Source organism: Malus domestica, chromosome 13 (assembly GCF_042453785.1).
Source record: "Malus domestica chromosome 13, GDT2T_hap1".
NCBI classification, from domain to species: domain Eukaryota; kingdom Viridiplantae; phylum Streptophyta; class Magnoliopsida; order Rosales; family Rosaceae; genus Malus; species Malus domestica.
In genome coordinates this window covers 3110350-3127875 of record NC_091673.1, presented here as the reverse complement: position 1 = coordinate 3127875, position 17526 = coordinate 3110350, and the positions used below count along the sequence as shown (strand labels likewise).

At 38.5% G+C, this 17526-nt stretch overlaps 2 protein-coding genes and 1 long non-coding RNA gene across 3 annotated transcripts; 2 read left to right on the top strand and 1 right to left on the bottom strand.

The window, feature by feature from the left end:
* Positions 1-2034: 2034 nt before the first annotated feature.
* LOC139190690 (uncharacterized) lies at positions 2035-4616 on the top strand. Its single transcript, XR_011575036.1, has 2 exons — positions 2035-3645; positions 4477-4616. It is a non-coding gene; the product is annotated as an uncharacterized lncRNA (long non-coding RNA).
* A 7510-nt stretch (positions 4617-12126) lies between these two features.
* Positions 12127-13955, bottom strand: LOC103451685 (clavaminate synthase-like protein At3g21360). The gene is made up of 3 exons (XM_008391099.4): positions 13557-13955; positions 12794-13047; positions 12127-12701 (listed from the first exon to the last, which is right to left on the bottom strand). The coding sequence occupies exons 1-3, from the start codon at positions 13920-13922 to the stop codon at positions 12356-12358; spliced, it is 966 nt and encodes a 321-aa protein (XP_008389321.2). The 5' UTR covers positions 13923-13955; the 3' UTR covers positions 12127-12355.
* A 1743-nt stretch (positions 13956-15698) lies between these two features.
* LOC103451687 (probable transmembrane ascorbate ferrireductase 4) lies at positions 15699-17508 on the top strand. The gene is made up of 4 exons (XM_008391100.4): positions 15699-16025; positions 16149-16200; positions 16460-16656; positions 17174-17508. Exons 1-4 carry the CDS (start codon positions 15870-15872, stop codon positions 17501-17503), a joined length of 735 nt encoding a protein of 244 aa, XP_008389322.2. The 5' UTR covers positions 15699-15869; the 3' UTR covers positions 17504-17508.
* Positions 17509-17526: the final 18 nt, after the last annotated feature.

Here is a 17526-nt window from a genome sequence, read left to right as displayed (position 1 = left end):
AATGCCTCTACGTCCGCATACAAGGATGTAATCAAGCCGGCCGTCCGGCCTTTGCATTTCAAGCTTTTCTGGTCGTGGGGCATTTCACATCTGCTGCTATGCTCCACTTGGCAATTTTATAGGCCATGTAGATATATGCTACTTATGTTTTTTGTTAATCTTTGTGAGTCCAGATTCTCTTTTTGATCTCTGTGTATGGAGCTTAAGGATTTAGAGATCTAAGTCGTTGAACAAAGAGAAATAGAGATTCAAACTTTTGGTTTATGTGAGGTGAGCCAGTGAAATGGGCTACCTACCCACCTGTGTTGATTCCGAGTACATATACCATTTTGTTGAAGGTCGTTTGAGTTTTTCTTCAGAGTATGACATGAATTACTTCAGCGCCGTGACGCATGGTACTCGAACATTGGCTCGAAGCATTTTCTCCATCCCTTCTTATTCTGAAAAATCAGAGCACCGTGCGTCTTGGTACCAATAAAGACTGCAAGGTTTAAAAGTCCAAATCTCTAAATCTGTTGGCTTCAAACATGGAGATCCGAAAAGGATCTTATTCAATCTTAAAGCTCCCCATACATACACTGAATATTCTTATATCATCAATAGACAAGTTAGCTAACACGTATAAATAAATGATTAAAAAACCACATTAAGAAAGTGTATTTAAAATTTTAATTAACATCCCATTGACACGGACAAAGTCCCTAGGCAGCAAATCTACATAAATCTAGGGCCATTGAAAAATTAGGGGGTGTGTTATCCACACATCTTTTTTTTTATTTTTTGCCCACCTCCTATTAATTTTTATTCTTTGATTTTATTTGATTCATCTGATCCGACGATCGAAAATTAGAAATGTGTAAGCAGTAAAAAGAGATATGTGGATATCACATTTCAAAATTTATGCGTCATGTGCGCACATTAGCAAACACTCAATGTTTACAGAAAACTGACACATGGCATCCACAGATTAACTTAATTACTTGATAATCTCACAAAATTACAACACAAGGCACGTGACAAAACACAAAGCATCCTATTTAAAGTTGAAACCAGAATTTAAAATCTAAACAAAGAATTTGTTAGACGCTTCTTGCTTCGTTTGTAAGAAACTATTTTTTATCTGTGTAATAAATACACAAATGTAATTTATTAAAGGATCATTTTGGTTCCTGTTTATACCATATTTAGGGCCTCGTATTTAGATCTCGTATAAATACTCGAGGGACTTAAATGTAATTATGTAATAAAGGAAGGGGCAAATATGTAATTAGGGGAGGAGCCCTTATTCTATAAAAGGGCATCCTCACCCTCACAAACCCTAAGCCTCCTCACATCCCCTAAGCTCTAAGCTCTATCTCCCTCTTCAACAGAGAAATATAATACAATCAGTGTGGACGTAGCCCAAACATTGGGGTGAACCACGATACATCTTGTGTTATTTACATTTCATGCAGATTCACGGTCGGATTTACGTTGTTCCAAGACCTCCGGTTTTGTGCATCAACATTTGGCGCCGTCTGTGGGAATCGACACGAAAAACTATGTCAGTCCTTTTTCATTTTTTCCATCTCACCACCATGAGACCTCACCACACTCCACCGTGAATCTGCAGAAACCCAAGAACCAAACACCTACACAGTTACTGCAAAACCCATATTACTACACCACTGCAGCATCGTGAATCTGACTACTACATCTGTCACCATCATACTATTACACCAAAGCAGCACCAAAGTCACAGCCACTTGGAAGCATACACGTTTGGGTCTCGATCTCAGCTTGAATTTTCCTCACACCTATAACAATCAAAGCGGCAGCCACTTTCAGCTGAATCTGATGCCTTCTCTCCTCCCAACTTCTGCTGCTGCTTCCCCTTCTGGCGTTCTTCCCCAAAAGCCCCTATGGAACGATCCCTTGCCTTCTTCAGATCTAAATTCTAACTCAGAGAAGTGCCGGGGCGGGCCCCGATCGTTCCTGCGGGGCATCGACGTGAACCAGCTGCCACCGACGGGCGATTGCGAAGAAGAAGTGGGGGTGTCCTCCCCCAACAGCACCGTGTCGACCGTGAGTGGCAAGCGGAGCGAGAGAGACACCAATGGCGAAGATCTCGACCTTGAGAGGGACTGCTCTCGAGGCCTCAACGACGAAGAGGATTGTGAGACCTCCAAAAATAATCTTGGCAACCAAACAGTCGATTCAATTCCTATAGAGAGAGAAAATCAAAATAGAGAAGCATTTGATACTAATTGAGATGGGGAGCTTCCATGTGAAGCACTCATCTGCGTCCGTACTGCTTCGTTTCTGCATTTTGTCGATCATCGCCGTCGTGGTGATCTGCGGCCACCATTTCGATTCTCCGGTGATAATATCCGACTCCAAACAAGATCGATACAGTCCTGTATGGATTCCGGTGGTTTAGCCAGAAGAAGTGGAAGTGGGAGCTTCTGAGTGTGCAGATTGGGATGACCCAATTACGTGCCAGCTTGAAGAACTACTACTATCTTATTTGCAAGCAATTTTCCGGAGTGCTATTAAGCAGTTTGCTGAACATGGGTACAGTGAGGAGGTTGCTGAAAAGGTTGTTTCGAGAGGCAGCCTTTACATTGGCTCACCTAGTGGAATACACAATGCCAGAAATGATCAACGTGGTTAGGGAGCCTGCACATCTGAAGGAGATCCATTTAGTGCTCTTGGTTATGAAAAATTTGCTGATTCGTCTTCTCCCCAATTAAGCTCAGAGGCAAATAGCTCTGAAACCATTCTTCCAAATCCCAATGAAGCAAATTCCTCAAAGCCACTGCCTGTTTATGCTCAAAGCAATCATCCTGAAACACTCAAATTTGGAAGTTTCCGTATACATTCCAACAGCACATATTCTCATGCACCTGAAGAGACATCCACCTCTGAAGAAAAGTCATCAGCTGGTCCATGCAAAAGCATATATTCGACAGAAGGGAGATTTATCCATGAAATGGAAATGGAGAATGTTTACAGAACAAGAGATCCATATGAGGCCCTCGTTTATTTTCTTCCCTTCAGCGTGGTGATGTCGATGCAGTACCTATACGTGGCCGACTCCCATGACACTCAGCCCATCAAATGAGCTGTCATCGACTATGTCAACGTCATTTCTGATAAGCATCCCTTTTGGAATCGAAGCCTTGGTGCTGATCACTTTATGCTTTCTTGTCACGATTGAGTAGCAACATAGAGACATAGGTGTAGTGGAAAGTGGAAAGTAAAAATAAAAAGAAAAAAGGGGGATTCCCTGGGACACATATGAGAAACAGCTCAAGGAATAATTCAGGAAGTATGGAGAGGTGGTGGAGGCTGTGATCATGAGAAATAGTGCAAAAACGGAGGTAAGATTAATGTACTTATCATTCCTTGTCTGCCATCTGCAAAAGAGAAAAGAAAAAGAGAGGCACATGGGGACACTACAAAAGTAAGGAATAAACACCCCACTAGAATGATGTAATTTATTTTATTTTTCGGAGACATCTGTATAAACTCCATCAGATGGTAATATGTATAAACCCCATCAGAGGGTAAAAAAAAAAAAAAAAAAAACGGCAAAGCCCAAAATAAATGGGTTGGCATGTTGTGGAGGACGAAGGCCCATGAGCCCAAAATAGCACCAACCAGGTAGGGGTGGGCGCGGTTCGGTTTGGTGCGGTTTTGAGTGAAACCAAAACCAAAACCGCAAGTTTTTGCGGTTTGGTTCGGTGCGGTTTTGAAGCCAAAACCAAAATGAAACCAAACCGTTTGGTTCGGTTCGGTGCGGTTTCAAACGGTTTCGGTTTGGTTTTTAAGAAAAAATGTACAATTTGCAATTTAACATATTAAAAAGCATTTCCCAATAGTAATAGGAAAATGACATTTGTTATGTAAACAATTAGCATGTTGCATGTAGTTGTGATGTTAAAACATGTTTGTGCAACAAAAAGGTGTCCCTTACAATATTTTTCATAAAACAATTTGAATAAATTTGAATTCATTAAACGTGAGCGAAATTTTCATACTAGAATATGTGATATCATGCTTCAAATGAGTGGCTTTTAGTAGATCATTGTTCAACTCTTGATAACAAGATTAGTCCACCCTTGTACATATATGTGTGTGTGATGGTATAAAATAACAAAGGTCCTTCAAGTTAATGAACAAAAGAAAGTGATGAATGATGATATTCTAGTGTGGTTGAGTCCATACTAAGTGTATGAATTTTAACAAACGACCAATTAAAACATGAAATATAATATGGACATTTAATTAAATGTTTATTAATATTTGCGGTGCGGTTCGGTTTCGGTGCGGTTTTCAAAGGCCAAAACCGAAACCAAACCGTTTTCTATGTTGCGGTTCGGTTTCAAAACCGAAACCATTTCAAAACCGCAAAACCAAACCGTTCGGTGCGGTTCGATTTGGTTCGTGTTTCGGTTTCGGTTTTCGGTTTTAAGTGCCCACCCCTACAACCAGGCGATCAAAAATACGCCCAGTACTCCAAAATCATTCGGCAACCCGCCGCTATTACCACCAACCAGGTGATCAAAAGTATGCCCAGTACTCCAAAATTATTTGGCAACCCGCCGCTATTACCACCAACCAGGTGATCAAAAGTATGCCCAGTACTCCAAAATTATTTTGCAACCTGCCGCTATTACCACCAACCAGATGATGAAATGTACAACCCGTACTCTAATATCATTTGGCAACTAGCCATTCATACCACCAACCAGGTGATGAAATGTACAACCCGTACTCTCTTTCATGCCACCAACCAGGTGATCAAAAGTACACCCAGTACTCCAAATTATACATGAGTATTACTCATGTCATTCATACATAAACATTCATGAGCATCACTCATGACCAAGGAAGAAAATATCGGTAATATCGGAAATATCGGTAGTCCGAAAATACGGAAATATCGATGGAAATATCGGGATAATATCGATATCGATAAAAATTACATGGAAACCACGGAAATTGTAAGAAAAACTTGGAAATTTTTATTGAAACTTTGCAGGATGTTTATTTAGTCAATTATCTATTAGTTTATCACAAAAAATTGAAAGGAAATGCATTGCATGATGGATTTAACTGATTTAAGTTGATTATATAGCGAGCTGGCAAACATTGTGAGTGTAGAAAATATGTAGTAATTAATGAAAGAAGTTTAAACACACCATAATCATTTATATATAATGAATTAGTACAATATTTTACACTTTATACATTGCATGGTAAGATACATGAGTGACTAAGTACCACATAGAGTTCCTATGAGGTTCAAAATTTTCACTATCTTCATCATCTCTATGTGTAGAGTAAGTGTATTGTGAAGAGTAGTCAGCAACCATGACAATGGCTTTCAAGAACCGAAACCCAAAAGTCAATAGGAAACCGAATACTTCGGTATTTTTTGGGATTTCGGGATTACCAAACAAATGGGATTTGGAAACCAATCCCATATCGAAAATTTCGGTATTTTTCGGGATGGTTTTGGTTTGGGACTTTTTTGGTTTGGTTTGGGATTTTCGGGAATTTTTTCCAACCATACATATAAGTGACCAAATAAAAAATAGAAAAATTAAAAACCACATGCCATTGACTAAGTAATTAATTGACACAATTTAAAATATAATACCACAAAAAATTTGGAATATGGGCAAATTTGTTTCTTGCAAAAAGAATTCAAAACAAAACCATATATATAAATAGTTTAGCATGTTTTCACAAAAACGTAAGTGGTATAGTGGTCAAGGCGCTGAAGGAGTTAGATGGGAGGGGTTCGAATCCCTTTATGTGCAAGTTTGAGACTTTTCAGAAATTTTCAAATATTTTTAGGTTTATCTCGCGATATTATAACGATAATTAAAGAAATACTCACGAAATATCGTTATATGAAAAAAACGATAATATCGGCGATATTTCGCCGATATTATCGATATTTTCATCTATGCTCATGACAATCATACATAAACATTCATGAGCATCACTCATGTTAACATTCATGAGCATCACTCATGACAATCATACATAAACATTCATGAGCATCACTCATGTCAACATTCATGAGCATCACTCATGTCAACATTCATGAGCATCACTCATGTTAACATTCATGAGCATCACTCATGACAAAATCCATGAGCATCACTCATGTCAATCAACATAAACATTCATGAGTATCACTCATGTCAATTAGCTTCAAAAACTTCATTTACAGAGCTCTAGTTTCAAAAACTTCATTCACAAAAGCTCTAGCTTCAAAATCTTCATTTACACAAAAGCTCTAGCTTCAAAATCTTCATTTACAGAGCTCCAGCTTTAAAGCTTCACTTGCAAAGCTTCACCTACAAAGCTTCAGTGCAGGGTATAAAAATACCACCTCCGAACAACCGCCCATTCGGCCCATACATGGATTCAATTTGAAGTCTCCAGCCAACAGACTCTATTGACCGAAGACTTAGGGGACTACATTATGTACCATATATTAGGCCTCAACTGGGCCTCATGAAAAATATTTGAGGGACTTAACCCATTACTTATGTATTGAGGAGCGAGCCCTTATTCTATAAAAGGGACTCCCTCACTTTCATTAGAGAGCACCAATTATTCATGTACTGAGGAGCGAACCCTTATTTTATAAAAATGACTCCCTCACCATCATTAGAGAGCAACGCCGCCAGCTGAGCAACCGCCTCGCCGCGAGTATCACTCTAGCCCATCATTCATGTATTGAGGAGCGAGCCCTTATTCTATAAAAGGGACTCCCTCACCTTCAACGCCACAAGCCGAGCTAACCAAGGCAACATAAGCCACGAGCCGAGCAGCCTAGCATCATGTGCTACTTCTAGTTGTGCATCATTTCAGATTGAGCACCGCCTCATATCGAGCATTAGTTCAAGACAACATCTAGTTACTTCGGCCCACACATGGACTGAATTTCAAGTCTCCAGCCAAAAGACTCTATTGACTGAAGACTTGGGGGACTACTGTTTATACCATATTTAGGGCCTCGTATTTAGATCTCATATAAATACTCGATAGACTTAAATGTAATTATGTAATAAAGGAATGGGCAAATATGTAATTAGGGGATGAGCCCTTATTCTATAAAAGGGCATCCTCACCCTCATAAACCCTAAGCCTCCTCACATCCCCTAAGCTCTAAGCTCTCTCTCCCTCTTCAACAGAGAAATATAATACAATCAGTGTGGACGTAGCCCAAACATTGGGGTGAACCACGATACATCTTGTGTTATTTACATTTCATGCAGATTCACGGTCGGATTTACGTTGTTCCAAGACCTCCGGTTTTGTGCATCAACAGTTCCAATCCCTAATTAATCTAATTGTTAAACTGAGATATTGTTTGTTTAAATATGTTGATCTAAGTCCTTGACATAGTTTAAGAGATCTAACTCATGCATTTATACATTTAATGTTCCACAAATTATAAAATTTAAACAAATTCAAATAATATTTTTAAAATAGAATAAATACTTTAAAATAAATATTAGAGTAATATTGTTCTTCACAAAATTATAGCAAGAAATAATGTACCCACATAATTATTAACATATTTTAAAAAATAACTACTGATATATTTTAAAACATAAAATAAATACATATAATTAGCGTGGGTACATTTAGCAAAATTAAAAAATATGAGTAAAAATTCAAATAAAACTTTAAAAAATATGGGACAAAAAAAATATATATATATATATATATATATATGGGTACTGTCACATCCTGACCCGGGCCCCCACCACATTTCGGGCTCGACTCCACCGTAGCACGATATTGTCCACTTTGGGTCCCGACCACGCCCTCACGGTTTTGTTTCTGGGAACTCACACGAGAACTTCCCAGTGGGTCACCCAATTATGGGATTGCTTTCTCGCGAATTCGCTCAACTTTGGAGTACCAACGGAACCCGAAGTCAATGAACTCCCAAAAGGCCTTGTGCTAGGTAGAGATATGAATATATATACAAGGCTTACATGATGCTCACCCTTGGACGATGTGGGATCCAACAATCCACCCCCTTAGACCATCTCCAATGGTGGCTTATAACCTAAAACTCCCCTTCCCCCCCCCCCCCCCCCCAAACCCACTCCAACCCAAAACCTAAACCAAACCTAAAAGGAAGGCAAATACTAGCCATAATTTAGCCCACAAAATAAAATGGGACCCACGGGTGAGAGTGAAAAGTGGGTTGTGAAGCCCACACCCCAAAACCCAGTCCCCCCAACGCGCCTCACGCGCCCTTTTTTTTCTAGCCGAAGGCCCACCCACGTGGGTTGGTCCCCTCTGTTGTCAGCCACATTGTAGCCCAACGGCTACTTTTGTTCATCCAACAGCCAGTTTAATTGGACAGTTGGTTAATACAACGGTCCACATTCAAATATTTTTTTTAATATTTATATATTTATTGAATCTAACGGCTTAGATCGAATATGATCAAATCTAACGGTAAAAAAAAAAAAAAATCTAACGGTCCAAATTTAAATTCAACGGCTAAAATAATTTTAAAAAAATTATTTAACTTAAAATTCAACCAAAAACTCTATAAATACCTATGTATTTGTTCAAACATCCACACAAAACAAACTTTTCTCCTACAATTCTTCCAATTTTTCTTTCTACCATTTCTTCTCATTTCCAAAATTTTCAAGATGGCAAAAGAGCATGTTAGAGGTCGTAATTGGACATTTGACGAAGATATTGCTTTATGTTTGGCATGGATTTCTATTAGCGAAGATGGTGCCGTTGGCATGAATCAAAATAGAAAGATTTTGTGGGGTAAAATCATTGATAAGTTCCATGAAAACTCCAACGCCGGTCAAAGGGAAGTTGGTGGTGTTTATGATCGGTGGAAGATTATCAACAAAGCGTGCACTTTGTGGAAGGGAAGATTGGAGAGAGCCATGGTTGACATGCCTAGTGGAAGGGGCGCCTCATAAATTGTGAGTTTCTTTGTTGATATTTTATTTGTCATGTTGTTTGGACCTGATTTTACGCCATCGGCCCAAGCAATCGAGGTCGTTGAGTAAACATGGTTCTTAATCGTCGGATAAGAAAGTTAAGATATTTTGCTATTGTTAAGAGATAATATGATGGTTTTTAAGCATAATAATTATCTTTTAATAAATTATCTTAGTTTTCTTGTACAAAATAAATTATAGAGATTCTTGGACTCTTCACTTGGCCTAACATGGATCTGCAAGCCGAAGATAATGGTGGATAGGACCTAAACGGGCTAGGATGTTGTCAAATGATGGAAGACTTGCATGTCGTGTGAAAAGCTACAAGTTATATATATATATATGTAGGCTGTATAGTCTGCATGCATCTCCCAGATTATATTGATATATATATATATATATATATAATGGTGGTTATTTTGATGGGATTAAGTTTTGATTGATGTGATAAGGTCTAAGGAGTGACTGTAGGTGCATAAAAGATAAACTGGTCAGAGTTTTATTTATTATGATTATGCATGGGATAAATGAGTGGTCAGCAGCAACAGTTAGAGAGCTGAAGTCACGAACTACAATCTGAGGATATGCTTGGCTTTTGACGTGGATCAACTTCAGGAATTAGAGTTGCAATTAAACTCTACAATGTTATCAGACTTTGCCAAGCAGAAAAATCAATACTATAAATACAAGACTCGGTGCAACATTCAAATGACCTCCAATTCAACACACAAAATTGCCCTGTGCAAACCCTTTCAACAACTTTGAGATTTTTTTATTTTCTTTTTCGCCAACACATCTTCAGTTTGGATAAACAACACTGTTGTCGTAGAATCAGCCAACTGCGGAGCATATTCAGTCGGCATAGATAACACTGCGTCGAGGGTGACTGGTTATCTATCCAAGTCTCGGTCGAGAAGAATTTTCGAATCCTTATTGGTCGAGGTCATCTCATTAGCCTTCTCGGCGAAGTGAGGTGTTACCGTTTATTAGGCTCAGCACGTTACACGCCGAGTTAGTTTATGATTGGATACTCTCAAGTGAGATTTAGAGTTTGGCATTCCGACGGCCGAACCATGTTTATTGTTAAGACATATATCCGCTTTGAGTATTTGTGCCCTTACACCTTGGTGTCTATTTGGCGTGAGTTTACTCTGGTGAATACCATCACTGTGACCGAATCCGACGACGACGATTTGTGAACTTTGTAAGAATAGTAGTCTTGTCTTCAGGTTCGAGAACCCAAGAGGCCGAGACGTGTTCATTCCTCGGTCGCAATCGTGAGACGCAGAAGTCATCCTCGCACCCAACGCAACATCAACAAATTTTACTCCTCGGCCGAGCTCGGTCGACGAGTTGGCACGCCCCGCATTCAACCGAATGACGTAGTTAGCTTATAGATTACCCGGCTTGCGCGCCACGTAGGCTTGGTAGTTTTTAGGGTCAACACATGTACATAATAGTATTTTGCAAGTAATTGTTTTTATGTATTTGTTGTATAGGGTGACAAAGCAATGACAATTTACAAGATAAGAACTACACCAAAAAATCAAGCTTTTAAGTTGCATCATGCTTGGAACATCCTCAAGGATTGTCCGAGGTGGGGAACCAATGCGGACCAACAATAGGGAAAATTATTTCATAGTGAAGCCCCACCCCCAAATGATGTCAATGAAGGTGTGAATTTTGCCGACGATGAAGGTGTCGAACAAATAACCCCAATTTCTTTTGCAAGGCCCCCGGGTAGAGATAAGCAAAAGGAAGCAAAGAGAAAAGGGAAGTCCCAAGATCCGATATGTGCACAATTTGCTAGTGAAATGGTAAGAATGAATGAAAACCTCGGCAAGAAAAATCAGCCCAAATGCGTTTGGCCATGAAGGAACAAGGGGATAGAGAGCAAGAAAGGTTCGAAATTAATTTGATGGTGGAGGACCTGGACAAATACACTCTAGAGAGGAAGAAATACTTACGTGGTAAGCAAAATGACATTTTATGAAGGAGTGCCACAAGGAGTATATTTCAAGATGACGATTCATCTCAAAACTATCACCCAAGTCCATCACCAAGTCAAGATGGTGGATATCATTATTAAGTTTATGAGTTTTCGATTGTATTAAGTTTATGTGGTTTATTAATTGTCTTTTTTTTTAAATTTTTTATTTTTAAGTTTATGTGGTTTATCATGATTTTCATGTATTGATTTAGTGATTTTTCAAAATTTATCGGAATTTAAATATTTTTATGTTAAAATGTTCATATAATTAATTTATGATAGTCTACATAATTTTTTTTTTTAAAAGTTAATTAAAAAAATAGCCTTAATCCATTCTTTGATAATCTCGAGCTAAAATTTTAGGCCAAAATGGCTAGATCAGAAAAATTGTTTCTGGGCCAAAACCTAAATTTTATAGGCTAAATATTTTTAGGTTTTAGGTCACCATTGGAGATGGTCTTAGGGCCCGACGTCCTCGTTGGCACATTTCCGACTAAGGATTGACTCTGATACCAAATTGTCACATCCCCGCCCGGGCCCTCACCACATCCCAAGCTCTCTGCCATAGCACGATATTGTTCGTTTTAGGCCCCCACCACATCCCGGGCTCGACTCCACCGTAGTATGATATTGTCCACTTTGGGCCCCCACCATAGCCTCACGGTTTTGTTTCTGGGAACTCACACGATAACTTCCCAATGGGTCACTCATCCTGGGATTGCTCTCGCACGAACTCGCTTAACTTCAAAGTTGCTACCGAACCCGAAGCCAATGAGCTCCTAAAAGGCCTCGTGCTAGGTAGATATGAGAATTTACATATAAGGTTTAGAGGATCCTCACCCCTGGGCGATGTGGGATGTAACAGGTACAAATTAAAACTGAAAAGAAAATTGGTACAAATAAAAAAAAAGGTTGCAAATTAAAAATAGGTACAAACTAATAATAAAAATATTTGATAACAAATTTAGTCATAAAAATAAATATACCAAATGTAAAATTTCTAACACTAAATGAATATATTAGAAATAAAAAATATTTTATTATTGAAATAATTAATGATGTTTATTAAAACCTAAAAATCTTGATCAAAAATTGAAAATGAATAAAATTTTAATCAATGGAGTAACACGAGACACAAAATAAAAGCACATAGATTAAGTGTTTATTTCTTTCCCAATTAATTGCATATCATATTCATGCCTTTCAAGTTCACCCAATTGAATTTGAAATCACAAATTGAGATCTTATTACATATACGTACTTTAATGACTCCGATATCGAGTAGCTTAATTGTAAATGCATAGCATGCATAGTTGCATACAACTTTGATGGAAGTAGAAGATATTGTGGTAATCATATCTTGAGATCTCTACTTGCATGTGGCAACCAAGACTCTTCTGGGAGCAAGAGAAGGCCTTCTTCCATGAAGCAAAGCCAGGTTATCAAGGAAGAGAACATCACCCTTCTCCCACTTGAACTGGATGCTTTCTTCTTCGATTATCTGCTCACATCTGTTCACCAGCTCTGCCGGAATCTCGGTCCCGTCCGCCATCAGGGCCGAGCTGTTCTCCTTCCCATGCATGCCTACCATCGTGTTGAACCACATTCTCCTCCCTTTTCTTCCTTCAAACACCTTCGTCAGCGACCTCGGTCCTAATATCGTCTTGATTCCCCCATCTGATAGCCACTCGACGTCCATGCCTAAAGCATTAGCCCTGCCACAAGTAAACAAACACTGTCCATTTTAGCTGGTGACAATGATGTCGATCGACACATTATATAATATACTAAAATATGAATGTATTACTTTTTTTCAGCTTCTGCACGGTCTGATGCGGCAAAAGTATCCTCCCAACCCCTGCCCCTCATAGAACCTGTGCTGTTCTTACTTGGTGCTGTGAAGGTGTATTTCAAGCCACCTGCATCCAATTCTTCCACAGCTTCCGGGAACTCCTCCAGCATCCTCTCCGTCACTCGGAAGCTCGGAACAAATGGGGTCTGTCCGCCTTCTGGTGGAGGTATCTCACAGAATAGGATGACCTTTTTGGGATATTCCTTAATCTGCAGGTTAATTAATTAGTTAGACATAGTCAATTAGGGTTAATTAATTATATAGAGTCAACTCTTCGAATTTTAGTTTACGATACAAGAGTCATCGGTCCATGTTTGCAGGAAACATACTGAGGTTGGAATGAGTCCATGTTTTGACTTGGCTTAAAAAATTCAAGTAAAAAATGTTTGCTTAAATCAAGATATATGACAGTTAATTAACTTATTAATCTCTCTGTGCTTTGGTGATGGGAAGGGAAGCAACTGACACAGTATATGTTTGCAGAAAACATGATCAATTTCACACTTCCTAGCGATGAATTCGATACCTGTCTCCGATCCTAATGCAACAAAAACGAGTTCTTTTGTTTTTCGGTTACAAGAAACAACCATTCTAGGCCGAGCCTTGTCACCTAAGAAAACAGAAATGAAACTGCCAGGAGACTCCTCCAATATTTTTGACAACCTATGTCCCTAGAAATATGATGATTTTTCATGGTGATGTATATATATGCACTTACCAAGACCATCTCATGGTGATAGTATATGAACTCTGAGAGAGGTCCTTCATTTGCAGTCCAAACTCGCTTGTGCACATGAGTTCTTGGCGCCGGTCCTACATAGCGAATATCATCCCAACCGAAGGTTTCTATGATGTCGTTGAACTCCTCAGCGTTCTGCACATTGAAACCTCGGAGAAGGATAGCGCTGTTCTTGAGAAGCATCTGATCAAACCAGTCCTTGTTCTTCTGAAGAGCCAAAATAAGTGACTCCACATCGTTGTTTTCGGGTGCTGGAGGCTGCAGCACCAGTGGCATGGTCTCACCATCCACCACCTTTTGGCCTTCGCACTCTCCTACTTTGAAGTCTTTGGTGAAGGGCTCCATAATCTCTCTCTCTCTAACTTGGTATTTATTTATGGGCGTGTTTGTGTTTAGGTTCGAAGGGGTTATATATAGTGGTGGGGATATGATACTCACCGGCTGATTTTGGATGCTTTGTATGTCATTTTGCTTGCTATATGTTGAAATACGACGCAATAATTCTTTTTTTATTGGTTATGTTTGCGGAGGTACCTCGAATTTGGAATTAGGATTCTCCGAATCCTATTTGTAGAGAGATTTTTCGGTGTGATCGGTATACGATGTGGTACATCACGTGTCACTAAACAAATGGTGAGATATGTGTGCTAAAAAGTTAATAACTTCAAAAATAAAATTTCTCACCATTTCTATTAAAACACGTGGTGTACCACTTGTGTTTCCGTCACAACTAAAAATTTCCTATCTTTGTGAGAATTTAAAGAATCCTCCAATCACATCCGTTCATCGTATATCGTGCGACCATAAATTATTGTAAATTTTTTATTTAAAATTAAATATAAACAGTAACTAACAAAAATTAACCGCACAATGTACGTGTGAACACAACATACATGATTGAAGGATCTCCAAAATCCCCACAAAGAGGATCCGGAGAAGATCCTCATTCCAAATTTGAGACTAGAAGTTATAAAAAATGTATGATAATTACTAAGTCAGTCACCACCAAACACAGAATAATATACAGAAAAATACTGTATAGGGCACCTAGCAAGGCATATAGATACTTTATACAAAGATAAGACAAGCTGTATAACCTAAATTGATTGTACAATGGAAAAAAACTTTGGCCATATCACAATTCATCAATTTAACCAGTTAGGGCTGGTTTGGGACTGTTTGCGCCACAAATTTTAATAAAACTCCAAGTACTTCCTAAAGGGCACTTAGAAAGCGCTTCTATGATACAGAAACACTTTTAAGTTTTTTCGCTCAAATTCAGAAGCATTTTTAGCTCTTTAAAAGTGATTTTAGCCCTTTTTAAAAGCAATATCAAACATACTTTTAATCACTATAGTAATATGTATCAGATATAAATTCACATACAAGTAAGAATGACTCCGCACATATAAAATGCCGAATAGTGTCCTTTTCCTTAGCTGGCATGTTACTAGAAATCAAGGTTGTATGCTAGCTAGGGTTAACAAGGGTTATCGGCCATCAAACTCCGAGAAGTCGAGAGTAAAAAGCCATAAAGTAAAACAAAACAAAAAAAAAAAAACCACTGAGAACAGCCCTAATACAGTACTTGATCTTTCTTATGCAACTAGCAGACTAACAAATCTTTTATTTTGTGTCTCGTGTTACTCTATTTCGTCAAGTTTGTCTATGAAATTGTTAATTTGACATATTTGGACCTGTCGGTTTGCTTGAAACTTGGCATTTTTCTGTTTTATGGCTCTAATTCTTTAAGTGTCAAATTATCAATTATTTTTCAACCAACTTGACGAAATAGAATAACTTGAGACACCAAATGAAAACATAAAAGATAATGCTTGTATTTTTTCACGGCGAAACCTCTTGTTCCATCATTTAATAATAATGCGAAACAAAGAAATTCTGCACGGGAGAATACAAGCATTATCCAAACAGAAATTGCATAAAAAACGAAAAAGCCTTAAAAAGAAGGGAATTTTAACAAAAAACTTTCGGTACTGTTTATTTTAACGAAAAATCATATTTTTACACTAAAAAATTAATCTTGATACTATTTATTTTATTTTTTATTTTACTTTTATCGTTAAAATTCAAAATTTTAATATTCCCTTGAAAAGAACGTGTAGTGGGACAGTCTTTGAGTGAAAGCATCTGTTTTTTCCGCATAATGAAATTCGAGAAAGAAAGCAACTTTTGCGCAAATTGCCAGTATTTTGTGCCAAAGTAGATCTAGACTTCAGCTGTCGGTGCACTGACTCTCGCTCTCAGAGTGTTGGAGCTGCAAGTATCAAATCCATGGCGACAGTCACACCATCACTAGTTCCACTCCTCTTCTTTGCCAGAATCTCAGGGCTTGCAGTTGCAGCTCTGGTCATTTTCTGGGCTTTCTCCTTCAAGTCCAGCTTCCTTCCTCATTCTTCCCCACAAGAAGACCAAGGCCTCATTTATTCAGTATGAATCCTCTCCACTCCTTCTATTCACACCTCTTAATTTACTCTCAAAACCCAGATAATATCTCAATTGATCATTTCTTGAAGCTAAAAAATTTGAAAAGGGTGGTTGTTGTTTTTGCAGGCTCTTCATCCTCTGTTCATGGTCATTGGGTTTATTCTCATTAGTGGAGAAGGTAATGGAAGTTTTTTAGCAACATGTTTAAAAATTGAAGCAAACCCTTCAGTTGGTAAGAGAAGTGATTTCCACACACCCATTTTCTCCATTTTGCATGCGTGTTTATCTCTGGTCTTTCGATTGAACGAATCAAAGAAGAATCAACGGACAGAAATAAACGGGAAATGTGTACGGAAATCATTTCCCATTGATAAAAGGAGACACTTTTATGAGTTGGGTTTTGAATATTTTATTTATTTTTGTTATATTTTCTGCAGCAATTTTGATCCATAGGTGGTTGCCTGGTTCAAGGAGTTTGAAGAAATCAGTGCATTTGTGCCTTCAAGGCGTGGCTTTGGCTTCCGGGATAGTTGGGATTTGGACTAAATTTCAAGGGAAGAAGGGCATGGTGTCTAATTTCTATAGTTTGCATTCTTGGATGGGGTTGATCTGCATCCTCTTGTTTGGAGCTCAGGTAAATTCTTCATACTTCTAAATTTAACTCATATTTGATGCAATTATTTGATTTATGGGAAACTACATTGTTGTTTAACATAGCGGTTTAATCACAAAAGCAATATTTATTTTTAGGATAATTACTGATTTGGAGGTTTAGGAAGCATGTAGGCCATCTTGACTGTACAGTAGCATCAACCCTCAATCATATCAGTGAAATAATTTATCAAATGGGCCAGAGGAAAGCAATTATTAATATAACCTAAAAACGTAGTAAATGCGCTTTACGGAGGTGCTAAAATGTTTTCGGATAGTAAAAGTGCTTTATAGAGATGCTACATCGTGAAGCACTTGAATTTTTAATAAAAATTTTGACGCAGTTATAAACAGAAGTGTCGCTCATCTTAGAAGTAGCCACAAACGTCCCTCGACCTTACTGTTGCCGTGGTTAATAGGCTCAATACTTGTTCATGCTCCTTGTGTAAAAAAAAAAAAAAACAAAGGAGGGCAATACTTATTAGATTTCTGATTTGCAGTGGTTGATGGGGTTCCTGAGCTTCTGGCATCGAGGGGAAGTGCGCTCGGTGAGGCTAAGGGTGTTGCCGTGGCACATCTTCCTTGGACTCTACACGTACGGTCTGGCTGTGGCAACTGCAGAAACGGGGCTTTTGGAGAAGTTGACATTCTTACAAACGAAGAGGAATGTGTCTAAACACTGTACCGAGTCGATGCTTGTGAATAGTTTGGGACTGGGGCTGGCATTGGTCAGCGGCATTGTAATTTTGGCTGCAGTGTCGCCTAAATACCAAGCCCTTCAAAGTAAACTCATTTACTCGTCAGATGGCAAAAAATGCATGTCTTCTTAATCAAATTTTGTTTTGTTTTGTAG

Excerpts from the sequence above, each read along its gene's own strand:
- LOC103451687 (XM_008391100.4), top strand. The coding sequence starts at position 15,870 with ATGGCGACAGTCACACCATCACTAGTTCCACTCCTCTTCTTTGCCAGA. Across the intron at positions 16,201-16,459 it reads TATTCTCATTAGTGGAGAAG|CAATTTTGATCCATAGGTGG; the intron begins GTAATGGAAGTT and ends TATTTTCTGCAG. Across the intron at positions 16,657-17,173 it reads TCCTCTTGTTTGGAGCTCAG|TGGTTGATGGGGTTCCTGAG; the intron begins GTAAATTCTTCA and ends TCTGATTTGCAG.
- LOC103451685 (XM_008391099.4), bottom strand. The coding sequence starts at position 13,922 with ATGGAGCCCTTCACCAAAGACTTCAAAGTAGGAGAGTGCGAAGGCCAA. Across the intron at positions 13,048-13,556 it reads ATCACCATGAGATGGTCTTG|ATTAAGGAATATCCCAAAAA; the intron begins GTAAGTGCATAT and ends ATTAACCTGCAG. Across the intron at positions 12,702-12,793 it reads CGTGCAGAAGCTGAAAAAAA|GGCTAATGCTTTAGGCATGG; the intron begins GTAATACATTCA and ends TACTTGTGGCAG.